This window comes from Desmodus rotundus, chromosome 4 (assembly GCF_022682495.2).
Source record: "Desmodus rotundus isolate HL8 chromosome 4, HLdesRot8A.1, whole genome shotgun sequence".
NCBI lineage: Eukaryota > Metazoa > Chordata > Mammalia > Chiroptera > Phyllostomidae > Desmodus > Desmodus rotundus.
Window position 1 is genome coordinate 151593364 of NC_071390.1, and position 25500 is coordinate 151618863.

General features: G+C 36.8%; 1 protein-coding gene and 1 pseudogene across 8 annotated transcripts; one reads left to right on the forward strand and one right to left on the reverse strand.

Annotated features, from left to right (window-relative positions):
- The first annotated feature begins 1967 nt into the window (after positions 1-1967).
- Positions 1968-2229, forward strand: LOC112316778 (barrier-to-autointegration factor pseudogene; annotated as a pseudogene).
- Positions 2230-2647: 418 nt separating this feature from the next.
- On the reverse strand, positions 2648-25500 carry OCIAD1 (OCIA domain containing 1). 8 transcript variants are annotated; one of them, XM_024573646.3, is made up of 10 exons: positions 25324-25498; positions 23799-23854; positions 23578-23640; positions 23092-23172; positions 17450-17503; positions 12223-12270; positions 11103-11238; positions 10039-10214; positions 5886-6038; positions 2648-3169 (listed from the first exon to the last, which is right to left on the reverse strand). In XM_024573646.3, the coding sequence occupies exons 3-10, from the start codon at positions 23633-23635 to the stop codon at positions 3132-3134; spliced, it is 744 nt and encodes a 247-aa protein (XP_024429414.1). In that variant the 5' UTR covers positions 23636-23640; positions 23799-23854; positions 25324-25498; the 3' UTR covers positions 2648-3131. The 8 variants fall into 8 exon arrangements, with proteins under 8 accessions (XP_024429414.1, XP_045038698.1, XP_024429413.1 ...); XM_045182763.2 differs by having other exon boundaries at positions 25224-25498; XM_024573645.3 differs by lacking the exon at positions 23799-23854 and having other exon boundaries at positions 25224-25497.

Below are 25500 nucleotides of genomic sequence, written 5' to 3' on the forward strand. Positions count from 1 at the left end.
GCAGTCAAGTTGAGCAAAAGTGTCACCTGGGGTAATGTGGAAAACAGAAACGGTACCTGATGGACTTGATCTAGCTGAGATCTCTGGGCAGGGTGGAGGGTGCCACCTGGCTGCTGTCTAAAATGAGAGAGGTGAGACATAACAATTACTCCATTTCCAAATGATCTGGAGAAATTATATAAGCCCAAATCAGTCTTTTAAACCAGCGAAGGGTTCTCATGTTCAGAAATGGCTTCCAGGCAAAGATCAAATCCAGAGTGGGGCAATGGCTTTTTGTTCAAGAACTCAAAAGATGACAGCATCACAGGATATTTTCAACACACTCTCTACATGCCTCAGGGGCATAACCTTGTATGCAGACTGTGCCCGAGGCTCCTAAGAAGCAGCTTCACAGGGAGCCCAAAATAGAAGAGACAAGGGTGGTTTTTGTGAAGTGGATTTTCCATTGCTGACTTAAGAACTCCACAAATTTACAAAACTGTGTATATCTGTGTTCTTAGGTAGCCTGCCCCGTTTAGACAGGGACAGCAGAGAGGCCTTGGGATCCTTGACTTGTATGGGCAGGCTCAGGAAACTGCTCAGCGGCAAGCATAGGCTTCCTTTATGGGGAAGGTAGAACCACAAGCCGTGAACTCCCAGGGGACATGCCTTAGCCCTAAGCAAGGAACTGGTGACAAACACCGGCTCTACTTCAGAATTTCTGGCCAAGTGCCTGGTGTGCGCCTTGCATTTCACGTTTTGAATGAGGATGTGTAGAGAAGTAATACTATGCATAATAGGTATTCAGTTTGAACAGAAAACTTGTTAAGTTCATGGGTCTCTAGACCTTTACCCAAGTACTTCACCCATACCTGGACCTGATAAATGGATGAGCCCCTAGACTTTGAGCTGTTAGAATAGATTCAAGTCAGAGTTCCTGGGAAAGGCTGAGTTGATTACACATATGGGAGGGTTGTGAATTACTGTGACCTAACGCTGGGGTAAAGATATGTAGTTGGAAAACATTCCATCCCACATGTTCTTCTGAAAATCGAGAGCACGGGAATCCTCCATTCCTGCCCTTTGATAGGCAGCTGGGTGTGAAAAGACTAGACTGGAGCCTCGGTGGTAAATAGACGGCAACGCAGCTTTTGACAACTGGCTGGAGCACTCATGCCAAAGCCCCAGGAGGCCATGTAAAGTCTGACTACTGTGAGCACAGTTGTGAGGAGTCTGCCTGACCCCTGGAGACAGACCACATGGCAAGGCCCTGAAACTAAACAAGGAGAGGGGTAAAGCCCTGGTCAGGCCCCGCTGCTTCATTCAGCATTCAGTCCAGCATCCAACCACAAACCTGAGACAGAGAGGCAAATCGTTCAGTGGAAACCCTTAACTCCTGGCCCACACAAAAAAGTGGGATAATAAACTTTTTTTTTTTTACTTTATTTTTCAGTTACAGTTGACATACATTATATTAGTTTTAGTGTACAACCCAGTGATTAGGCATTGTATCATTTACTAAGTGATCACCCTGATAAATCAAACTACTAAGTTGTGGGATGATTTGCATAATGCCAAACACTAACTTAAATACTAAGTGTCTGGTAGAAAGGTAATATAAATTAGAATTTAGATAAAACCACAATTTCATTTTCTATTCACCTGAACCAGAAACAAGCATTTAAAAAAAAAAGTAGACCTTATTTTTACTCCCCTGAAATTTGCAGTTTTTGAACATGGCCACTGCGGTTTTAAGGCATTTAGCCATCTGCCGTATGCTGATTATCCACAAGTCACATTAATCATGTTATTAAATATTCAGAGAGATGACCTTATTTCTTATCCCTACAAAACACCGCTTACTTCTAATTGTGCTTAAAAACAGATCGCAAACAGCCAGTGGGTTGGGTACTAGCGGGAGCAGCCGGGTGGCGGGTGGCGGGAGGAGCCAGTACAGGGGCTGGAGCTGTTGGGTAACCCTGACCAAGATGACAGCCTCCCAAAAGCACCAACACTTCGGGCAGAGCCCACGGGGAAAAGCCAGTGGGAAGCCCGGCCAGAATCGGAGAGGTCCTGGGCCAGAAGCTGGAGGAAAGGGGCTTTGACAAGGCCTACATGGTCCTTGGCCAGTTTCTGGTGCTAAATAAAGATGAAGACATCTTCTGGGAATGGCTAAAGGGCACATGTGGCGCCAACAAGCAGTCCTGGGACTACTTCCGGTGCCTTCAAGAGCGGTGCGACACCTTGTGATGCTCTCTGGGGAGCCCCCAACCCCTGATCCAGCCTTGAGTCTCCAGAGGTTGCAGCTGAGTGGGGGCTCCTCCCTTGTCCTCCTACAAAGGAACCAGTTGCTGTCTACTCACCTCCCATGTCCTCCGGGGTCTTCGTGGGAGTTCTCTCCCCTCACCGTTCAACTCTTTCGGAATTCTTGCTCTCGCATGCATCTCCCTTCTCCTTCCCTTCCCAGTTTCAGGTCCATAATTATCAGCTTTTCTGAGTGGATTCCTGGCCCCTTCCCCCACCCCCACCCTCACCTCTGGTCTGTGGTCTGTTTTATGCCATTTGGCTTCTCTTTTGGCAGAACAGTCACTGTCTATATAAAGTTTTTTGAGTCAATAGTCAGTGGCCTTCAAAAAAAAATAGATCGCAAACAATAAAACAATGAAGATGCATATTCCTTCATATTTTATTTATCATAAACACTAACACAGCAAACACTGAAGAAAAACTTTTAAACAATTTTTTGATGTAAAGCTTAACACTTAAAATTATGCTTGTTCCCCCCCACCCACCCCAATTCAACATGCAGTTATCATTTATTTTCACATATGCTGACTCCAGAGCATTACAATCTCTCGACGTTCTTGTAAGAGTATCCTTGTCCTGTAGCTGAAATTTCACAAACTGTATGTGGTCATGGTACGACACCATCATTCATATAGTTCCCCAAGGTGAATACATTCGCACAATACCAACATTAGAACTGGTAATTTCCAAACATTATTTTAATAAGCCAAACCACGAAAAACCCAAGTTCTAGTTTGAAACGTGTTTACGAAGACTGCTGCTGAGCTCAAAGCATGCAGACATCCATGACCACCTAGATGCAACTGGATATGGCAACTCCTTCCGTAGGTCCACAGATGCATTTTTCACTCATCCCAAGTATCTCCATATTTGTTTACTTTGACTAGGAAAAAAGCACAAATAGTTGATGATTCCAACAGCAATATGTGAAAAGCACTACTTTACGTTTGCTAGTATAATGAAAAGTTATGTTTCTCATTTGAATGCACACGAGTGTCAAATTAAAAAGGGGATGGCCAGACTTTAGGGAACTGGGGGTTGGACATAAATAGTAATGCACTGTATCAAGAATTCACATAAACATTTGATCTTCCTAACAACCTTATAAACACAAGCCCCATTTTAAGAGAAAACACGTTAGTAACTTGCCCAAGGTCCAAGCCTAATAAAACACGTAGAATTCAAATTGAACACACCTGCTTAGCTCCAAAGCCTGGGTGCCTTTACAACGTTACCATACTACCTAAGTGTGATGCAAGCTACAGCACGTCCAAAAAATTACCAGGAAATTAAAAAATAATGGTAACAAAATTAAATTTTGTTTTTCACAAAAAATATAGAAACAGAAACGGCAAGTCTTCAAGTTACGGTTAATTCAATCTTCTCTCTTATGAGCCGTGATACTAACAGTCGGGAAGAAACAGTTTCCAATATTCCTGCACTTTTTTACACCAAGTTGTATTCTGAAACATGCTCCTCTGTCTTCTCTACTCTTTCACCTTTTAGCCTCTCTTTTACAGAGCCTTCATCTGTGACTTACAGGTAGTCTTAACAACGTAAAGGAGCAGTCGTCAAAGTGTGGACTAGGGGCCCCTTCCCCAAGAGCCTTTCAGAGAATTGGCTGTGAAGTCCAAACTATTTCATTACCCTACTAACACATTACACAGTCACACCTCAGTACTCAGTGGCTTCAGAACTCGTCAAACCCTGTACTCGTTGCATTTTGACAAGAAAAAAGTTTCAGCACTTGGTGTTTGCTCGGTACTTGTCGCACGTGCTGGAACTTGTATGAGTCACAACGTCGCCCCGCAAGAGAAAATGCTTCATCGACTGGTACTTGGCAGTTTTGGCACTAGCCACAGTTCCGGAACACATTAACGACGTGTGTCGAGGTACCACTGTGTGTCCTTTCCCCCCACATTATGCCATTTCCACTGGCTTTCACTCCTTCACTAGTACAAGGCAGAGTGTTCTACAAGATGCATGTATGGTGAAAGCACTGCTTTGACAACTAAGTGAAAATACGCTTATGTTTTTAAAATTTCTGTCTTAATCTCTAATTAGGTAAATGTCATCCACAAAAACTAAAACTGAAAAATTTAAGTGATACTTTTTGACCCAGTGAATCCACGCTGTACTAGTGTCAAATTTTCTGTCTGGATTCTAGGACAAAACATTCTAGAAAATCCCTGAAACTACTTCATAACTGTTTGTCTTTTTCCAAATAAAGTACAAAATAATCAGCTTTCTTTCTTATAAAGATATTATTTCATATTGCTATGTAATGTAACAGAACTTTAAGAGACTACTTACAGGCAAAACCACAAGTGTCAAAATCTAGCAAATGCCACAAGTCTACCATATTTCCTTTCTTAATCTTTATTACTACAGAACACCCAATGAAATACTCCACTTCTGATTTATCAGCACATGGTACCATGATGTGCAGTCATATAAAAGGTTACAAACATGAGAAAAATACTACCACCTGCCCTCATGGAGCTTACAGTCTAAGTCTCAAATTAACTAGAACAAAGTAGCAGCAAGTCTTTAGGCATTACAGAGTAATGGCTACTGAATGTATTAAGGTTTACACTAATTTTTTTAAATGACAAACATTACCAAGTAATAATGCTGATTACAAATCTATTTTAAAGCTAGAGTTTTTACATCAGTAGTATCACAGATATTATCCATCATTGTTATGAATTCTAAATGAAGCGACCACTAGCACTTAGAAACAAAACTGGCTCTGAAAGAATGATCATAATAAAAAATACTAAGAATTTTTAAGTATTTTTACATTCTTTGTGGCATATGACTTATAAGAAGGCACGAAGGACCTATTCCTTTGATTTTTAAATTAGTAAGCAGAAAACCTTGAAATAACAACATTCTCTAAAATTCAAGAGATATAAAGTTCTGTATTAAAATAGTTACAAACCCCTTATTAAAAACATCATCCTCTTCCCTTAGACATAAACTTCTGTGTCAGAAAAAATTTAGTTGGGGTAATATATAACTGCTCCAAATGACTTAAAAGTAACTGTGATATTAAAATTTGTAATTAATTATAGAGCAAAAGTACCATTAAAAAGAAGTCAAACTCCTTATTTGGAAATGTCCTAAAGCCACTTTGTAAGGCATATAAACTATTTCAATTTCACAAATACAAGAAAATAAATTTCATCACTTAATCATGATTCTATGGTTCCACCGAAAGTGACATTATACCCCAATTGTCAACCTGGCCACCCAATCTTATATTATGTGACAGATGCATCATTTCAAAAGTTTCCAAAGTGACTTCTTATAAGAGAAAAGTCAAAGCAGATGTATGATTTTTATATTGTTACAAAACTAGTCTTACTATCTTAAGTCATACTACTATTTAGACTTCGTTATTTTCTAACACAAAATGGCCTTTGGAACACATTAAAAACAAAAGTTCTGAGAACTGAAATAGGTATTCTTTTTAAAAAATGTTATTTCCGTTAATTACTTGCAGAATTAAATCATGTTAGTATGATTAATGTTTTTAACTAATGCTGCAGTATCCAATACTAAAGAGTCACAGTGATTAGACTAAACTATCATACCTTCTTTTTGGGGCATTCTTTCCTGCATAGGCCTGACTGAGGGATCAGTCTTATGTGCTAAAGTTACTTCATATGCCTCTCTGTTTTTATTCCTTAATTCCTCATATGTAACACCTTTTCTTTTAGGACTTTCTTCAAGGTTGGGATCAGGTCCTAAAACAACAAACAGTTAAAAAATGGTGATAAAAGGATTTGACTAAATCCAAAGCAACTAAATTTTATAAATGCTCCTTATCTATAATAAAAATAGAATGAAGCGAAATAAGAATCTAATTATTACCACCACTGCAAAAGTACTGTATTTTCCCTAAGGTAATTATAAAACTAAAATCAACCTCCTCTTACATTTCCAAGCTTTTATTTCTAAAACTTAAAATTAACATAAAAAATTTTTAAAAACCATGCCAAAAAAAGATAGCACAATATACACCAGCACAATTTAGACTCATTAACATTGTAGTGTTTTAAACCGCAAAATTATTCAGTGTTTATAGAGAGAGATATAAATTCTACTAGTGACAACTGAACAAAACTTGATACAGTATGGCTTTTATTTGGTAGTATTTCCATAGTTAAATGTTTCTATAACCACAGTCTATACACAAACTCCAGCCATTTGAAAAACAAAATTTTTATTTAACCATCTTTGTATCTAAGCAAAAATACTTGAAAATAGCTATTGAAAAGTATAAAACAGCCTTTAAGCATAGTCTCCATCATTTTCACTTAGGTCTAATGAGTGCAATATTGAGGCAGAAGACAGTGGCAAGTATAATATAATTTCAAGTGGGGAGCCAGCATTCATTCTTTATCTCTCCCGAAGAGTCAAAGTATGAATACGTGTGAGCAGAGTCAAATACTGATGAAACATATGGAAGTGGTTACTCTTAATGTTGGTTGACAGAGCCAAATATTGAACAAACTTTATAAATGTATACCCAGCAAAAAAGGCCATATGAACATTTTTTTTAAATTAACTAATGCTAACACAGTGTTCAATAAACAACTACTTACAATCTTACTATTCCAAAAGTAATATTCTTTAAAGAGGTTTTCAATACATACAAATTTGGCGCATTACTTTAATTATGATTATTTTTTTAAAACAATTTTTGTTGAGCAGTAGTATTTTGAGACTCAATGGTAAGGTCCCAGTGAATAATCAATTTTTAAAGCAATATAACTATACATTAAATGCTTTCAATCATAACTGTTTATTTTAATACAAAGTATATGGCACTGATACAAAGAGCATTTAAATTTCTCCTTCTTAGTTCTAATAATATACCATTATCGAAAAGTTTTTCTTGCTCAAAATATGCAAAGAAAAATATCGTAACATTATATTGGGTTAAGAAAAGGACTTTATATTTCACTAGTTAATGAGTAATTATTGGACTCATTTCTCCTCACCATAAAGTTTATCTTTAAACCGAAGGAGATATATTAGTAGTCTGAAGCCCTACATTCATTCCTACTCTGCCAACAATTAACCAATGTCCTTGGGCAAATCACTAAGCGTCTTTAAATCTTGGTTTTTCTCAGTTGTAAAATATGGAAGTTTAAATAATCTATCTCTAAAGTTCCTTCCAGGTCTAATACTTTTTTCATTGTTCTGAAATTCTGTGACAAATGATGAAAACATAATTCAGTCAGAATGTTAGGGAGAAATTTTTACACTTACAAAAGCTAAATGAAAACATCATATATTGTGTAGGGAGCATGATTTACTACTTTAGGAAGGTTCTATAGAGCTGGAAGGAATAGGACAATGGAAAATAGCACAGATTCTATTGAATCTAACTGTAATAAACTATCTGTAATAAGTGTCATAACTATGAAGGAATACTTTCTACTCTGAGCAACTTTAAATTCTTGGTAAGAGAAAAAGGAACTAAGAGGACAAGTAGTACTGCTTAAACAAAAGGGGAGGGTGTCTCAGTAAGGGGGGACAGCAGCTGGGGTAAAGCAAAGGCCACTGCTGGTCCTTGTGGAGAGCAACATGTTGCAACCCTGACCTGGAGAAGAGGCTGAGAAAACAGAATGCCTAACAGAATTGCTTTGGAGGACATAAAATATATTAAAATATGGGCCTTGCCGTGGTCTGTGGGCAGATACCAAAGGGCTTTGTCTGTTTGCTATTATTTGAAAAAGAAGCTATATAACATGGAATGGAATTTGCTAATACAAATGCAAGGGAGGATGAAAGTCATTACAAGGTTAGAATACAAGCAGAATGGATTTAAACTGGAGAGATGGCAAAAATGGAGATATGCAATGAGGGACAAGGACAGCTGCTTCTGGAAATCAAATGATGACTTTAACCACTTTCTCTAATCTGCCCCCCCCCCCTTCCCTTTCTGACTACAGCCGACCCTGAAGAATATGGGTTTGAACTACGCAGGCCACTTACAGGCGGATTTGTGTAAGTGGACCCACACAGTTCGAACCTTATGTTGTTCAAGGGTCACCTGTAATTAGATGTTTTTATCTCCAACCATTCAAGGGGGAAAAAAAAAAAAAGCAGTTGAGGAAAAAAAAAAAGAGGTTGAGGAATACTCTCAACAACTTTCATCCACTAAAAAATCTACATTATCTTAACTTCCATTCTCTCCCGTCCCTTCTGCAAATACCCCCTTACTTTTGCTCTAAAGCAGTGCTATCCAATACAATTTTCTATGATAAGAATGCTCTTTATCTGCAGTCCAACACAATAGCCACTAGCACATGTGGCTACTGAACAACTGAAATGCTCTCAAAGCAACTAAGGAAGTGAATTTTCAACTTGATTTAATTAATGTAAACAATCATATATAGCCAGTGGCTACTTTGCATCTTGACATACCTAGAACCCCTCTGTATCCTCTGAAACCTCATTTGACCTATAATCAACTTCTCCTTTTCCACTGTATCCCCTCCCCCCTTCCCTTAATATTACATGTGTGTGTGTATACACGCATAAGGCGAGAGAGAGAGAGAGAAATCTCTCCCTAAATTAAACCAAGTGTTCTTTAAACCTTATTTGTTCTCCATAGTTATTGGCTTATTGTATTTAGCTCAAAGCAAGCATTTTTAAAGAGCACCTTATCCACAATCCCTTATCCAAACCTTGGACTCAGAAATGTCTGATAATTCAGACTTTCTCAGAGCCTGGGAAAATATTATAGTATATAGCCCTTGTATTATTTAATATTCATCCATTCAGAAGTTAAGAGCAGCAATGGGTAAAAACAGTATTTCTACAACAAAATTTAGGAAAAATCACATTAAGATAAAGATTATAAATAAACTTATGTCAGTGTAGGTCAGGGTTTGAAATGAGTACAAGTCAGATTTTACCACCTCTTTAGTTAAAAAAAAAACCTTCTGTTTTCAAAGCTTTTTGGATTTTATAGTTTCAGATAAGGAATTACAGGCCTATACTTCCTGTTCATAACTCCTCACCTGTCACAGCAAACTAGACTGAAGGAGAAAGGATGGCAACTAACATTTGATGAAGAGCCTGTTACTTGCTAGATGTCACCTCTGATTATTTCATCTCATTCCAAGAATTCTTTAAAAGAGGTATTTTCATCTCCATTCAACAAATCAAGAAACTGAAGGGACCACAAATTAATTACTTGACGAAAGTCAAATAGCTCATAAATGTCAATCCTGGTTCAAATCCAGGCCTTAATCCAAAATTGATGTGGTTGCACTTACATTATGGGATCGTCAAAGCTAGTATTTACACATCTTTCACAAAGCATTTTCACATGGATTTGCTCACTTGACAACTGTTCTGTAAAGCAGGTATTTATCATTTTTCTCACATAACAAAGCTGAAAGCCTTTAAGACCAGCTTAACAAATATAACATTTTAAAAGCATCCCGGAGGTATAGCTTATCATTCCTTTGATATTCCACTAAATTTGGTTAATATTTTCAATTAATGGGACATACTTGTAAGTTATCCTTATATTTCTGTATCTTCTAACACACTGGACCTCAAAAAATGTTAAATGAAGAAACAAATGACCAAATGAACACACATGCTGCATTTAGGCTGACGGTGGAACATACAGGTGATACCCAGCAGAAAAGGTCATCAAATAAAGTTTATACATACGTTGGACCATTAAATGCTGAAATTCATTTCAAGAGAAGTTTCTACCTTGGGCAATATGATCAGTAATACCAGTGGGAGTAGATTCATTCATGGAAGCACTAAATGGAATTGGCTCATAATGAGGAATTATCTCTTTTTCCATGTTGTCTGCTGCTGGAGATGTCACAAAAGATGAATGATCATTCACATTTGAGTCATATTTTGACTTTTGAGAATAGTGCCTATAAAAGAAATTTGTATTACATAAGAAACACAAGTTATTGCCTGTATCTTATTTTAAAATATATGCTAAGGTATGAAAAACAGTTATCTTGTTTTCTAAAGAAATCATATTAACAGTTATTTGAAATAGTAAAATTAAGTCTGTTCATTTCTGTCATAAAAAATCAAAAATATATTCTGACCTACTTATATAACTTAAAACTATACAGGAGAAAAAAAAACGTTTATTCAGTTCTCCAATGACTAGGCCTCAGAGTTCACTTCAACACATTTAAAGTTTTTAGAAAGAAAAAATTCTTCCTATCAGAAAAATGTATCCATTTCCCACATTAAGTGGGAAATCACTTCCCAGTTAGGGAAGGGGGCAGTCCATATAAACTGTACTGTGATAAAGCAGATGTAAGTAAATCTAGCTCTCATGGAGCTTCTACCGCTTGCCATTTATGATATGACAATATAGCTACGAAATCTACTTAATTATCCTCTTACTTATCTGCCTATCCAGACAGATTCATTTATCTATACCTATACAATTTCCCTACTATTTTAAACAATAGAAGAATTAAAAAGTTGAAATTTGTTGTGCTGGAATTGATAAAATTTGGGAATTAGAAAGTTCAAAATATAGATAACTAAAGGTATTTGCCAAATTAAAATCCTTTATTCTGGAATATATACTCCCAATAGGATGCTGTACATAAAACAAAGGTAGACAAACCTCACTCTGCCTTTAAAAACCAAATGAACTTTAGCTTGCAACAAAGTGGCAAGTTTCCAATTGTCCTTTGGTTAGGCAATGTTTTTTACGTCCTGAGTTATGGTAATACCCAGTTACAATTTTTTCGCTAAAATGAAAAACCTTTAATAAAGATAAGAATCTGGCCTACCCATGTGGTGAAGAGCGCCGTGCCTGTCCTGATCGTAAAGCTTCTCCAAGAGGGGAATTCTCAAGATTCTTGAACTTCTCTTGGCAAGTTTTCACATAAGAAAGCTTTCCAGCAAAGTATCCCATGATACAGGCAACTAATTTTTAAAAAACAGAGAGTGTAACTCAATGTACTTTTTTTTTGGACAAGAATCTTTCTAAAAGTGCATTTAAAAAAATGTGATTCTAAGTTTGTCTTTTGTGTGGAAAGACTGAGATTTCCTGAATAATGGTAAAAGTATCACATTAAATCAGATTCAGAGTTCACAGAAAGACTGTAGATATAATTATTTACAAAATAAAATAACCCAAAATAAAGTTGCTATAAGTATGTTCTACTTTACTACTTTATTAATACAGGTAAGAAAGATGTGGTAAAGGTATAACAGAATAAGGAATCATAACATCAGAGCTCCAGTCTAAATCAGAGATTTAGGCTATTTCTTTTCCTATAAAATGAGAATCACACCATTTGCCCAGCTAATTTCTTCAGATTGTTTTTAAAAATTAGGTACAACAAATCTCTTCAAATAACGAATTATTAAATGTTACCTAAATATGGCTATTGTTGCATCTTGGGTGTTTCCAACACAAAAGAGACTCTAACCCAGAGGAGACATTCGCAAAAAGCCTCAGGTACCTTTTTAAAAGCAATTTAGCTCTTTTCTATTAACCATATTGCAAAATGTAAACAAGTTGTACTTATTTACATTTTTAATATAAATTTAAAAGATCTGTCCAAATTAGATTTAATTTTAATATACTCTTTATTTTGATTAATCAGAACCACTAAACAACTTTCTTTCCTAATAGGCCAAGAGAATTTACTTTCAAATATTATATCTTTACAAAGTAGTATAAAATTAATAGTTCTATTACAATTATAAAAAGAAAAAATGCCTCTATGAAGTAACTCATGATTTTTAATGCTAACAATAAAAAGCTCTAGTAGTTCATTTAATGAAAAGCTTAAACAAACTGATCTGTCAAAGCAAATATCCAATAACTGTTATGAGCAAGACAAAATATTTGATGAAAGCATTCTTAAGTAAAAAGCTAAGAAAACAAGTGTTCATACTTACATATGAGTTTAGGGATGGAACCATATTTGGGATGACTTGAAAGGATTCCTAAAGACAAAAGTAAATATTCTTGAGTAACATTAGCTGTGAGAAAAAAACACATTTTTTAATCTTTTACTAAGATAAATTGGTTTATGTCAAGTTTATGCTAAGAGTATATAAGAAAATAAGAGAAATTGTGGTAAAAATGCAAAGGAATTATGTCTGTGATTCATTATGTGGTCTCTTCTAACGTGAGACAAAGTAAGACCAGCAACGCAACATGAAGACAGACATGTGTCTTCATCAGCAGAAATAAGGAAAAATGTGAGAGAATCAGTACAATCTTTAAATGTTACCTAACAACATTAGCTTTTTCCATAACCCTAGAGAAGTCTAAAGCAATTTAAAAGAGAGAACCAAGTAAATTCAGTATCAACAGAAATATGAAGAAATCTGGAAAGACTCCACAACCTATTAGAATAGGTGAATTTATTAGCAAGATCACTTCACACAAGGTCAATACACACAAAAAAATATTTCTTTATACCAGGAACAAACAAAACCAAACATTTTTTAAATGATACAATTTATTATAGCACCTAAAAACATAAAAAACCCAGGAGTAATCTAATGAAAATATGAAAAATCTCTACATTGAAAACTACAAAACTTACTGAAAAATAAAAGCTAATGTGGGGAAATACACCATGTCCCTGAACCAAAGACTAAATATTGTAAAGATGGCAAGTCTCCGTAAGTTCATCTACAAATTCTTTGCAGTCCCATTAAAATCAAAGAACGTTTTCCCCCAAACTGAATAAGCTTGTTCTAAAAATATGGAAACATAAAGGGCCAAGAATAAGCAGGGCAATACTGAAGAACAACAAAACTGGAGAACTGCCAACAGGTATCAAGATCTATGACCACAGTAATAGGACAGTCTAGGCGCAAGAATAGACACACAGACCCAAATCAGAGAGGCCGGAAACACACCCACAGATGCAGTCACTTGATTCGTGACAAAGGCAACACTGCATTGCAGCGAACAAAGAAAAGTCCTTTCAAAATATAGTTCTGCGTCAACTACATAAAGGGGAAGAATGCACCTTGATTCTACCTCATTCAACTTTCAGAAACAGTTCCAGATGGCCTGAAAATTTAAGCATGAAAGATGAAATAAAGCTTACAGAAGAAAGCATAAGAGATTCTTCATGTCCTTGTACTAGACAAAGATCTTAGACCACAAAAAGCACTCGTCATAGAGATCTGATATACTGGACTGCATTACATTAAGAACTAGTTCATCCAAGTAGGAAAAACAATCATAACACATTTATCTGACAAAAGATTCATTTCCAAATAAACAGAAAACTCTCACAAAACCAATAGGAAAAGGAAGACAATCCTATGGAAAATGGACAAAACACTATTCAGATACTTCACAAAAAGGGACATATTCAAATGGGATGTAAACAAAAGAAAAGGCCTTCAACTTTATTAGTCATCAGATGCAAATTAAAACTCCATTGCAATCAATATCACTGTTCCCATGGCTAAAATAGGGAAGACATGAAAATAGCAAGTGTTGGTGATAATATGATCATAGAATTTCATTAATAAATTGGTGGTGGAAGTGTCAACTGGCCCACATTGTTTGCAAAGTTTGGCAGCATCTATTAAAACTGAATACAGACCTAATCTATGACCCAGCACAATGTCTACCACGAGACACTGTATTCATGGCAGAAGTACTTGGAACAGTCAAAACCGTGAACTATCCCACTGCCGATGTGTGAGAGGAGAGACAAACTGCTGTGGCGTATTTGCCCAGTGGAAAACTGTATGGCGGTGAGAATAATCTACAACTACGTGCAACAATGTGCACGAATCTAGTTATGTACTGGCAAACCAGCTCTCCAGATAAAAACCCCTGATTTATAATGTTGGGTGATTTCCGTGGAGAGAAAATATTTGGACCATGACCAACTTCAAGGTATTAAATGGTTTAAAAAACAGTTTATCAAAATCTTGAACATTTAAAAATCAGCTTTCTGTAGCTGATACAAGCCAATTCCAGAACACCACTGGGTAAATCTCACAAACAATGTTAAAAGAATACTTACTTGTCTGATTTCATGTTTATCAAGTATAAAAATAGAACCCATTTATGCTGTTAGCCTCTCAATTCCTTAACTTACACAAATGAGGTAAGAAAAAGGAGGATGGTAATAATATCTACCTTCTTACAGAGAAGATTTTCCTTCAAATACAGACACACATTTTGCTGGGTATAGACTGAAAACTGAACTCTGAAAAAAACCACAGGTGTAGGAAGAAAATCCACACTAGAATGTAAGCACCAAGAGGTCATGAATGTGTCCTATAGAGCTATTTCCAAGATAGCGTATAGTATGTATCACTAAAAAAAACATGAAAGAGGGGCATTTCTTTAAGGTAGGAGAAAAATCAGAAGTATGTGCTGTCATGAAAGACAAGGGTAGAGATTTCAAGAAGGACTGGTGAGTCAAGAACAAAAACTGTCCATCAAATTTAAGCAACGAGGAGGCTGTTTTGATAACATTTTTCAAAGTTTTGGTAAATGTAAGAACACAGCCACAATCTATGACCTAGATTGCCACAGGTTAAAGGAGTATAAAGTGATGTGTTCATTCTTGAAGTCTGGCTTCAAATGAAGGACAGCTGGAAGCACTTGGGAAGGGATATAAGGGAAGGTTTTTCTTTTGTATATTCTCAAGTTGTAACAGCCCTGAACATGTTTAAATATTTTGCCAGAAAAAGAGTAAGTAGAGATGGAGCAGCTGAGTATGTCACATCGTGGATAAAAGCATATATAAAATGTCAGGCATTTTAATTAAACGTGAAATGTCAGGGAATTCTGAATTCCTTTTCTAAAGTCTCTCTCAATTTTTTTGAGGAGACTGACTTCTTCATTAGAATATCTCACCCACAAAACAAGACCCCAATATAATTTCAACAATAAAAGATCTTAATTCTCAGAGAGAGTTACACGAGTGATATATCATCCAATGTTATTTTTTTAATTTTCATGCAGAAGTACAACATCAAAACCCCCAAAATAACGGAACAACTGACAAAGTTAGAAAGGTGACATGCTCAATAGAAACTAATGTTATTCTATAAACTAGGTTAAATCATTTCAACAATTTATCCTTTCTAAAAAATGGAACACTGAACCCCACTGTAAGGCTCCAGGCCCAGTCATGAACAATTAGAGAAGGATATTAGAACAATGCTACCACGCACGCTATGACTTTTGCAAATGAAATCGTAAAGGCATAAACCGTCACTGATGACAAGTCAAATAATCACCAAATGGTGACTAAAAATTCAGGAGAATTCTAGCTACAAGAATAATTTGCCTCCTCAGTAACAGGTCCTATTATCTTTAGTTGGTTTCACCTTAGTTATGTAACAGTTTTATCAAGCTATATCTACATCTAGAAAAAGGGAATTTCTCTTGTTTAATTTCTGCCTGGTTCAGTAAAATCAGTTTTGTGTTGGAGCAAGGCATTCTCAAGATAGACCAAAAAAAAAAACCAGAAACAAACAAACTACCCCCGCCCAAACAGTGGTGAGATTTTTTGGTCAGATATAAGGCCTACCTAACAAAGTATGTACAATCTCTTTCTCCCAACTCTCACTGCTTCCAACTTACCTTCAAGCCCACCAAAGTCTCCTACTCTACGTAAGCCCAAAAGTTCCAGAACAGCTTACCTTCTCTGTAAACTAATCAAAGTGGCCATTTCCCCAGGTGCTACCCTAGCTACTGGAGTTTTCACTTCTCCCAAGATGATTTTGTCACTCTGGTCATGTCATTCTCTTCACTGTCCCTCCCAACAGTCACGCTTATTTTGATAATCATGTCCGTCCCTCCTTCCTTTGATATTCTTTCTTCTTTTCTAATCTAAATCCTTCCCATCTTCAAAATCCTTTTCTTTCAAGAAACTTTCCTTGATTACTATAGCCCTGCAGAAATCTTTCTTCTTTGTAGACCTACATCTCTTGAAGTCCCTACTATACAACTTAGTAACTTATTAAAAACTTAATTATAGTCTCTGTTTTAACAGTGTTCACATAGTTTCTTCAGGGGAACTTAGTCATTATTAAATGACTGGATTTAGATAAAATAGGCAGTACAATGAGTATAATTTCTCTGTTCATAACTCCTCGTGCCGCAGTTCTTCCTTTAAAGTAATGTGATGAAATGGTTTGTTTCTCACTACAGCAGGAGCCCTAGTCTATCAAACAACCTACCCCCACAGCACAAATAAGCATTCGTGTGTACTGACTTGTTTCCACGTTAAGACTCCTGTCACGGCAGCACATTGTAATGAAGTTACTTGGGAGTTTCAACCAATAAAACAAAATTTTAACCCCTCAAGTCCCTCTAAAACTATTTTTCTCAACTAGGTGTGTCAGTACTACTTTCTAAGTGCTTCATACTGCTAATTTGAAAAGTATAATTTTTCCTACCATAGTCACATTATATGAGCTAGCTAATTAAAAGAACAGATTTTTAGGATACGTGGAGGCCATCCTAAGGTCATCACCCTTTTCTGGGACATCTTACTCCAAGGAGACATAGATGTTATGTGTATTTAATTTTCAGGTATAGATACATTTAATACTTACTCTAAATTCAATTCTGGATATGGACACATTGTACTATTTAAGCCAGTACGGTTTGGGAAAAGAAAGTATCCCTACCCCTCCATTATCATACGACAAAGCTGGTTTCAGTCACCTTTAAGCCAGTGCATAAGAATCAACAGGAGTTTGTTAAAACGAATTCCTGGGCCCTAACTCAGAGATTTTGATTCAGTAGGTCTTGGCTGGGGCACGTGAGTTTGCATTTCAAACATGCTCCTAGGTGACAGTGAAATGCATGGCTTACAGAGACCAGGTTTGTCTTTCTGCCACCCGGTAACCCATGCACAGGCTTTTAGTTACTTTCTTGCTCTTGTAGATTGTTAATGTTGCTACAATACAACAGAATGTAATGTTGCTACAAATTATCAAATCAAGATTATTTGTGTCACTGGGTCCATGGAGACAGAACTTTCTGCCATTCTAGAGATTTATCAATGATAATAGTAATTTAATATGATACAGGATTATATTTACTTTATCTAAGAAATCAGGAAAATACCATATAAAAAGATGATATCCAAATGCTAAATAAATTAGAACTTTAAATATTTACCTTTACTAATTAATCCTTGAGTAATCAACATACTTGTTGCAGCCAAAGGTACAGCTAGAGAAGGAAAAAGAAGTTGTCAACATCAACAAAGAAAAGATTCTATCTGAGTTCATTAGGATAAACGTGTACCAGTAAAATCACCCAGGAAATATGTTAAACAATTAAGATTTTTAAAAGGAGAATTTTCCCATGTTTAAAAGTTGTACTGTATATAGCCAGTGGAAATACAAAAGAAGCATTTTTAATTTAAGAATATATTACAAAATACTAAACAATTGAATTCAGAAAGAACTGCTTACAAAAGTTCTTGGCTGATGTCTGGGAACTTGACTGGTAAACAGTTCTCTACTTTGATATAAAACTACCTGAATGATAGATGGCTCACTGTGTCTAAACTGGTTGCACAAATAGTTTAGGCTGAACACCTGCTTTCCTTCTGTGAGTCTGGAATTTTGATACCTGCTAGGCTGAGGGTGCCTCCATAACCAGCCCCCAATAAAAACTTGCCCAAGTGCTGAGTCTCTAATGAGATTCCTTCCTAGATAACAGCTCCCGGAATTATGCAGCTGGAGAAACTAAGCAGGTCCTTTGTGTGGGACTCCCCTGGGAGAGGACTCTTGGAAGCTCTTGTCTGGTTTCCCCTGGACTTTGCCCCACGTTCCTTTCACCTTCACTTATTTTGCTTTGTATCCTTTCCACTGTAAGTTGTTTAAAAACTTAAATAGCTACATGTGGCTGCCACACTGGACAGCACAGTTCCAAACCAGGGATTGGGAATCCCTCTGTAAAGAGCCAGATGGTAAATATTTCAGATTTTGTAAGTCACACAGTCTCTGTTCCAACTACTTAACTGCCGTTTTAAAGCAAAAGCACTGAGGCAATACATAAACAAATGCACACAGCTGTGTTTCAATAAAACTTTATTTTTGGATGCAGAAATATGAATTTAGACATTTTAGGTACAGTGAGACACCTATCATTTAGGTAAAAGTTTGTATCACTGTAGGGAACTGTTTGCCAATAATTTTCACATGTAAAAAAATATTATTTCTTTTGATTGGTTTCAACCACTTAAAAATGTAAAAACCATTCTTAGCTCATAGCCATACAAAAACAGATTCGACCCTTATGTTGTAGTTTGCTCAATCCTGGCTGGTCTAGGCTATGTATCGGCAATTTAAGAACCAAGACAATTAAGACATTTGAATTACGAGATTTTATGATTTAAATCTGTGATTTTGGAATAGGGCATTAACTGCCATCAGATAACCTGCAGAAACCCTAAGGTTTGAATCCCCACTCTAATACTACAGATTTAAATTTTGCTGGAAAATGGTTTAATGTTGGCTGATTAGAGTGCCTTCCTATACTATGACTTAAGGTTTTTCAAAGGACAAGTCCTTTTTAATTACAGCATCAGTACAATCTGTAATTTTTCTCCTTCGGCTTGGTTCAAGGAATGCAACACAAAGCAACGAATAATCATATAAGGATGGAATGCAGTGAGTTGGCTGGCCATCTCTACAATGGACAATGCTTTCCCTATTTTACTTTCTTCTTAGGCCACAATGGCATAATGCAAAGAGTTAACAGTCTCATTAAGGAGATCTTATTACTACTTCTGCCATTCATCACTATGTCTTTGCATAAATCTCAACTTCTTTTCATGCTATAAAGGCTAATATATTAGAAATATTGCTTTCCAATTCATGCATTATGTCACTGAAAAAGAGAAAGGTAAAATTGAAAGGGACTTCAGAGCGCAGTATATAGTCCTCATCCTAATCAGAGTAAACTGACATCCAGAAAAGACAAGTCGTTTGCTCAAAGCCACAGAGGTGGTTAGTTTCTGATAGAGCTCAGACTGAAATCCAGGTTTAATGGCCTTGTCCTCTGTACCACATGACTCCTATTTCAGAGTCAATTAAAGAATGTTTCTTTTGGCATATCAGTAACACTGCTGACCAAAAGTTAATTTGCATTATGAGCATGGTCCCAATCATATCCAATACAAGAACCCCTAAAATGCCTTTAATTCTTTTCCACTTACAATAGAAAAATGCCACTCTAAACTCAAAATTGTTTTCAACTGAAACTGTTATTTCATTAACCACAATAGCACTGACAGCCTTTTGATAAAGGTAGCTTAACATTTATATAATAAATTAAATTGAATTAATCCCCATAACAATCCCATGAAATAGGTTATTATCCCCACTGTACAGATAAGGAAACTGAGGCAAACAGCCACCAGGAACTTGCCCGAAATCTCAGAACTAATATGTGATGGAGCAGAGATTTGAATCCAGACAGGCCTCAGAGTTTATACTCTAATCACTCATTACACTATCTCATTTGAAAACCAGGAGTACACATATATGAAATATCATTCACAACACCTATACATGATGCATGAAAGAAACATGAATTCATATATCTTTTCAGTAATTTCAGAAGTTGAGAACTACTCTAACACATAATACACATCAAACTGACCCACTTTTATATAGTCTTTACCTGTTTCTGGGCACAGATATAACTGGGGTTTTTTGTTTGTTTTTTTGTCAGTGCATAGGGCCACAATTTTAAGCAACTGGAAATAAATGCCTTGATAGTTAAGCTTTAAGATTAACAGAAAATAGACCAGAGTAGGAATAAAATTACCTTAAAGAAAGAATGGGCTGTAGATCAACAAGTCTAAATTTAAACCAAGATAAACATAGTATTTAACAGACTTTAAAAATCTATAAAAAATAACCTTAGTGAATTCTTTTTCTACACATTCCTATTTTCATCACAATCTTTTTAGAGCAATAAGCACGAGATGACTCTCCAAAGAAACATGATTTCTGTTATTCATTTACCTAAATATATTACATGCTATATAGAATATCCTTATGTCAAAATACAAATGTAAAGCACAATTTCTTAATGCATGACTATTACTCTGTCTTCTGGTAATTACATGTTGAATTCCCTATCGTTTGTAGCTAGAGCCAAGGTTCTACGTACTTTCAATGTTTGATGTTACATTATGCAACACCAAGGTATCTCTGTTTTAAGAGTAATCACTACTTTTTTTTGGCTGCTGCAATTTCCCAGTACTCCAGATATGATATACAACCACCTGTTTCTTAGCCTGTCCTTATTATGTGTTTCCTGTCTAACTTGTGATTAATCTGTTTTAATGAATTACTTAGGCTTCTAGTGTTCATATATTATATGACCTAGTTTGAATAGTCAAGCATACACAGGTACTCTACCTATTGATCACTGCCCTTCAACATACTTTTAGCATCGTTCTGTTACAACTACCTGGAATGTGAAACATGTACAGTAGCATAAATTTATCAGCCAGAAATAAATCTGGACACCATAGAATATATGTGGCCATTAGCCTAATATTACAATGATCTCAAACCCTATATACCAGATGTCTTTTTCTTAATCCTGTATTATCAATAGGCTTGAAACCAGATCACCTTATTGTACATATCTACTCTATGCAATCCTTGAAGATAAAAAAATCTCTTGGGAGAGAACAAATGAATTCTCTGAGAAATTACTCCCGTATTATGAGTCATGAAAATTTTTTAGAAGTCCTTGATCCCTGACGACTGCATTTAGAACAATTATTTTCACCCAGAGATGTACATCATCACCTAACTCTCACACGGGTTCTCTCCAGCGTGGAACCTCTGTAAGTCTCTGAATATGAGACTGTGGATAAAATGCGAAAGACTTTATCAGAGCTCCTATTACCTGAACTGCTCTTTCTTGGTCTTTGTTCATCCTTTTACCACCACTATGTTCCCTTGTCCACGTGTGCAACCCAAATTTTGCCATTTATTCCATCATTCCTAAATATAAACCATGTGATAGATACTACTGCCAGTTTTATGCTTTTATTTCTACACAATTTCTTGGTGAATTCACCAACACACCTACACCACAAATGCTAATTTCTCACATGCACGTTTGTTTTCATCTCTAGTTCCATACAGACCTTCCACAATCATATGCTGTATCAAGAACTCCAAATGCCCAACTAGTTTCCTTCTTCAAACAAGAACTCCAATGCAAAGCCTCCCAGAGCAGCGCTGCCCCCAGTCCCTGGGACCCCAGGTCACGCCTCTGTGAACCCAAACAAGCAAAAGTGCAAGGACCGCACAGAAACCTTAACAACAGAGTCTCTCAAAATAACAACATCAAAACAAGAACCCCTTAAAAATTACCTTTTAACTAGTAATGTCATTAGTCTCCTAAGCTGGATAACTTACAGTTAGTATTTTCTTCATTTCCCTTAGTCAATCTATTTAAATATCAATTTTATGTCCTTTAAAAAATCTTTCACTGCCAGCCCATCTTCTCTAGTCCAAATGACTACAATCAACTCATCCCCTCAATGACCGTATGCCTGCCTTATTGCCAAAAGCTTATGACAGATTTCACCCAGTACAACTTCTCATCCTGCACACTGCTAACTAATCTCCCTTAAAAAAATTTACGTATCATCCCCATTGGCCCAAGAACCTACAATCCACAATGAACCAAACCTTTAACTCCTTGGCATTACGTTTATTCTTCCACCCCAACAAAAGACCTCTGTTCCAATCAGCACAACCTCAAGGCTCTAGGAGTGATCCTTTCATTGTAGAATCTGCCTTTGCTCACTGTTCTTTTCATCTAAATGCTTTCCCACCATTCTTCATTTACCTAAAGGCCTGCTGGTTACGTTTCCACTGTTTAGTTAAGCCTTTTTTAACTAAATCAATTCCAATTAATTTATCTCTTAAAAATTACTATTGCTGTTTTGCACTTAATCTTTCTCAAAGTATTTCATGAACTGGCTTTGTCTCAACTATACCATAAAACCACTTTAGGAAGTAGACTATGTTTCAAAAAACTATCTCCCAAGCACAGTACCTTACATGTTGTAAGCATAAGTACCAGGTTGACTGACGGAAATGTACATCCTCTTTAGGTCACTCCTCCCTTTTTGAAACTTTATCCTGCTTTTTTGTTAGAACTACCTTATCTGAAAGGACCGCAATGACCAGTGAAGTAACACCAGGTTCTGTTCAAAGGTAAGATAATGTTTTATGTTGCTTTCAACATTTTCTGTATTTTAAAATATACATAAAATCTTCATGTGTAAGGTCTCTAGTCAGAAATCGAAAGGTGGTAACATTTCAAAATGGTAAAGTGGGAACTAATCAGTTTTTATCATGTAATGGCTATAGTTAAAATTGTGAGCTTCAATTTCAGACAGACCTGGCTTCAAATCCAGACATCACAACTTACCAGCTGTGGAACACTAAATAACCCATTTCACATCGCTAACCTTCAGTTTCTTCAGCTGGAAAGTGAGGGTAAGAGTTATCAACCTTATTAGGTTTTTTTTTTAAATAATAATCCATGTACACTTGGAAAATGCTATTACTTTTATGAAAAAAAATATTTCAGTCTTGAAAAGAGTTCTAGAAATCATTACTTTAAAATGCATACTATTCTATTTCCTTAATCAAACTCTTTTAGTAATAATCACACTACACCAAAAGTGTGCTAATTTTTTCTATATGAAGTCATTAAAATTTTAGGCACTAAAGGTCAAATTTTATTGACTATAAAATTTAACTTACATCTGAACCAGAAGCTTTCATCATTGCATTCTGCGAAGACTCTTCTTTCTTCCTCTGTTGGAATGTAATCAGCCCCTATGTCTTTTTACCAAGGAAAATCAGCAAATATTAAAACACCCGTGGAAATACTAAGTCTAAAAAAGCTACCTTACCCTACATATAACAAAACACACACATTTTTAAAAATTAAATAACCTTATTATACACTTTTACCGAATGGACTTCAAACAGAAGTTCATGATACTATCTACTAGTTGGAACTGTCTACATAATGTGCTGTGTCCACTGCAAAATAAAAATGGGACCCCTTGTTCAACTTATTAAGAATTTCAAGATGGCAAGAGGTCGTTAAACCACGTGTGGCTCCCTGGGCGACTGCCCAGATCATACACCCATGAAGCCAGCCCAGCTTCTACTCTGTTAGTCAAGGCTGGAACAATTTCTCTACGTGTCAAGTGCTTCTAATCATAAAGAACCGATAGTTACGGGGAATTGGTCTTCTAACTTCGGCGTTCGGCTCCTGAAAATCAGCCCTGCCATTCATCTTTCCTGCATCAAAAACATTTATATTAAATATTAGAAACAGTTATGAGATAGGTCAAAGTAAGTCTGAATATAGTCTAGCAATATTACTAATTTTCATGGCAATCAACAAATATTTACCGAACATTACTGTATCGCAAGTAGTTGATATAATAAAAACCTACCTAAACAAGTCACAGACCTATTAACTGATTTGGAAATGATTACTCATCTCAGGACCCTTAACGGAAAAAGAACATATGTTTTATAAGTACAGGACTTATCAACTGATTACACTGTTCAGATATAAAAGGATATCAATAAAATATTATTTTTCCTCCTGAAGATGGTTTATTTCACCTTGACCTAGGTTGGGATCTTTTCAAAAATATATGCCCAATGATTAGGATTTTTCTTCCCCAAAACAGAGGAAGAAAAATTTTAAAGGTCATTTCTAGGCTTAATTTTATTTACTTATTTTTTTAAAGATTTTATCTTTTTTAGAGAGAGAGGAAGGGAGAAAGAGAGGGAGAGAAACATCAGCATCGACGTGTGGTGGCCTCTTGGTGCCCCACCAGGGACCCAGCCCGCAACCCAGGCACGTGCCCTGACTGGGAATCGAACCAGCAACGCTTTGGTCCGCAGGCTGGTGCTCAACCCAGAGCCACCAGCCAGGGCTAGGCTTATTTTTTTTTTTTTTAATAAAACAATTACCAGGAAACATACCAGGTATCCCACAAAGCAGTACTCCCAAAACATGGATTGACAAAGATGCCACCACATCCTTCTCCCAGGGGTGTGAAGCTATCACCAAATTGTGTATGCTCCATTCTTTCCTCCTTTCCCAAATAGGCTTAGAAAAATATGACATACAAAAATGCATAACATTTTAAGAACACTTTTATTGTTTTAACCTATGCCTGGGGGATTACGCGAGACCTAAAGATTAGATAATTTGTATTTTGCAGATTGTTCACATAGGATCATGATTATTCCCGTCTTAAAAACAATTTACGTGAGATGGGGAAATGGCATACATGATGAGGATAGTAATGGGGGCCCTCCCATCACTCACTACTCAATAGGCCATGACAGAGGGTCTACGACAAACCAATCTCCTCGCTAAGAAAAAGGAAAGGTACGCGTTCATGGATGGAACTTGATGAATAAACTACTCATATCCTCAAACAACAGTAAAAGAACAAATTATTTCCCAAACAGCATCCTACCTAGAAATCATAAAACGAGATTGTGAAGGCCTAAAACTCCTCTTTGGACATCATTTTTCTTATATCCCAAAGAATAGAACTAAACCCGCGTCGTAGGATTCTCGCACTCCATCCCCCACCCACTGTACCTACATCTCCATTTCCAACACCCCCCAAACACACACCCGTCACCCTGAATCTGTCCCAGTCACACGCCGCAGAAACACCCTCTCTCCCTCCCTACCCCCGCCCCCTGTCACCGGCTCTCAGAAGCCCGACACCAAAGTGCGATCGGCCCACTCTCACAAGCGCGAAAATGGCGGAAGGTGCAGGGGCCACGCAGAGGTAGTGAGGGAGTAGGTTGGGGGGACGGAACGGGGCTCTGTGCGTCACCTCACGCACCTCAGGCTGTAGCCTCGGGCGATGGCGCAGTGAACCCAGACGATCAGGGGCAGAAGGCCCAGAGGGATGAGGAAGGGGGGGAAGGCGCGCGGAACCACACCTGAGCAAGGGGGTGGACAGCCGACGGCGAGCAAATACTCCAAAAGTCACCCAGATAAGGGCTCAAAATGACCGCAACCCGGAAGCACTGGTAAAGTCCGGACGGAAATGACACCAGCCTTCCCTGCGGCATCTAAGGCGAGCAGCCTCGAAGAGACGCATGCGCCTGCGTTTGTCT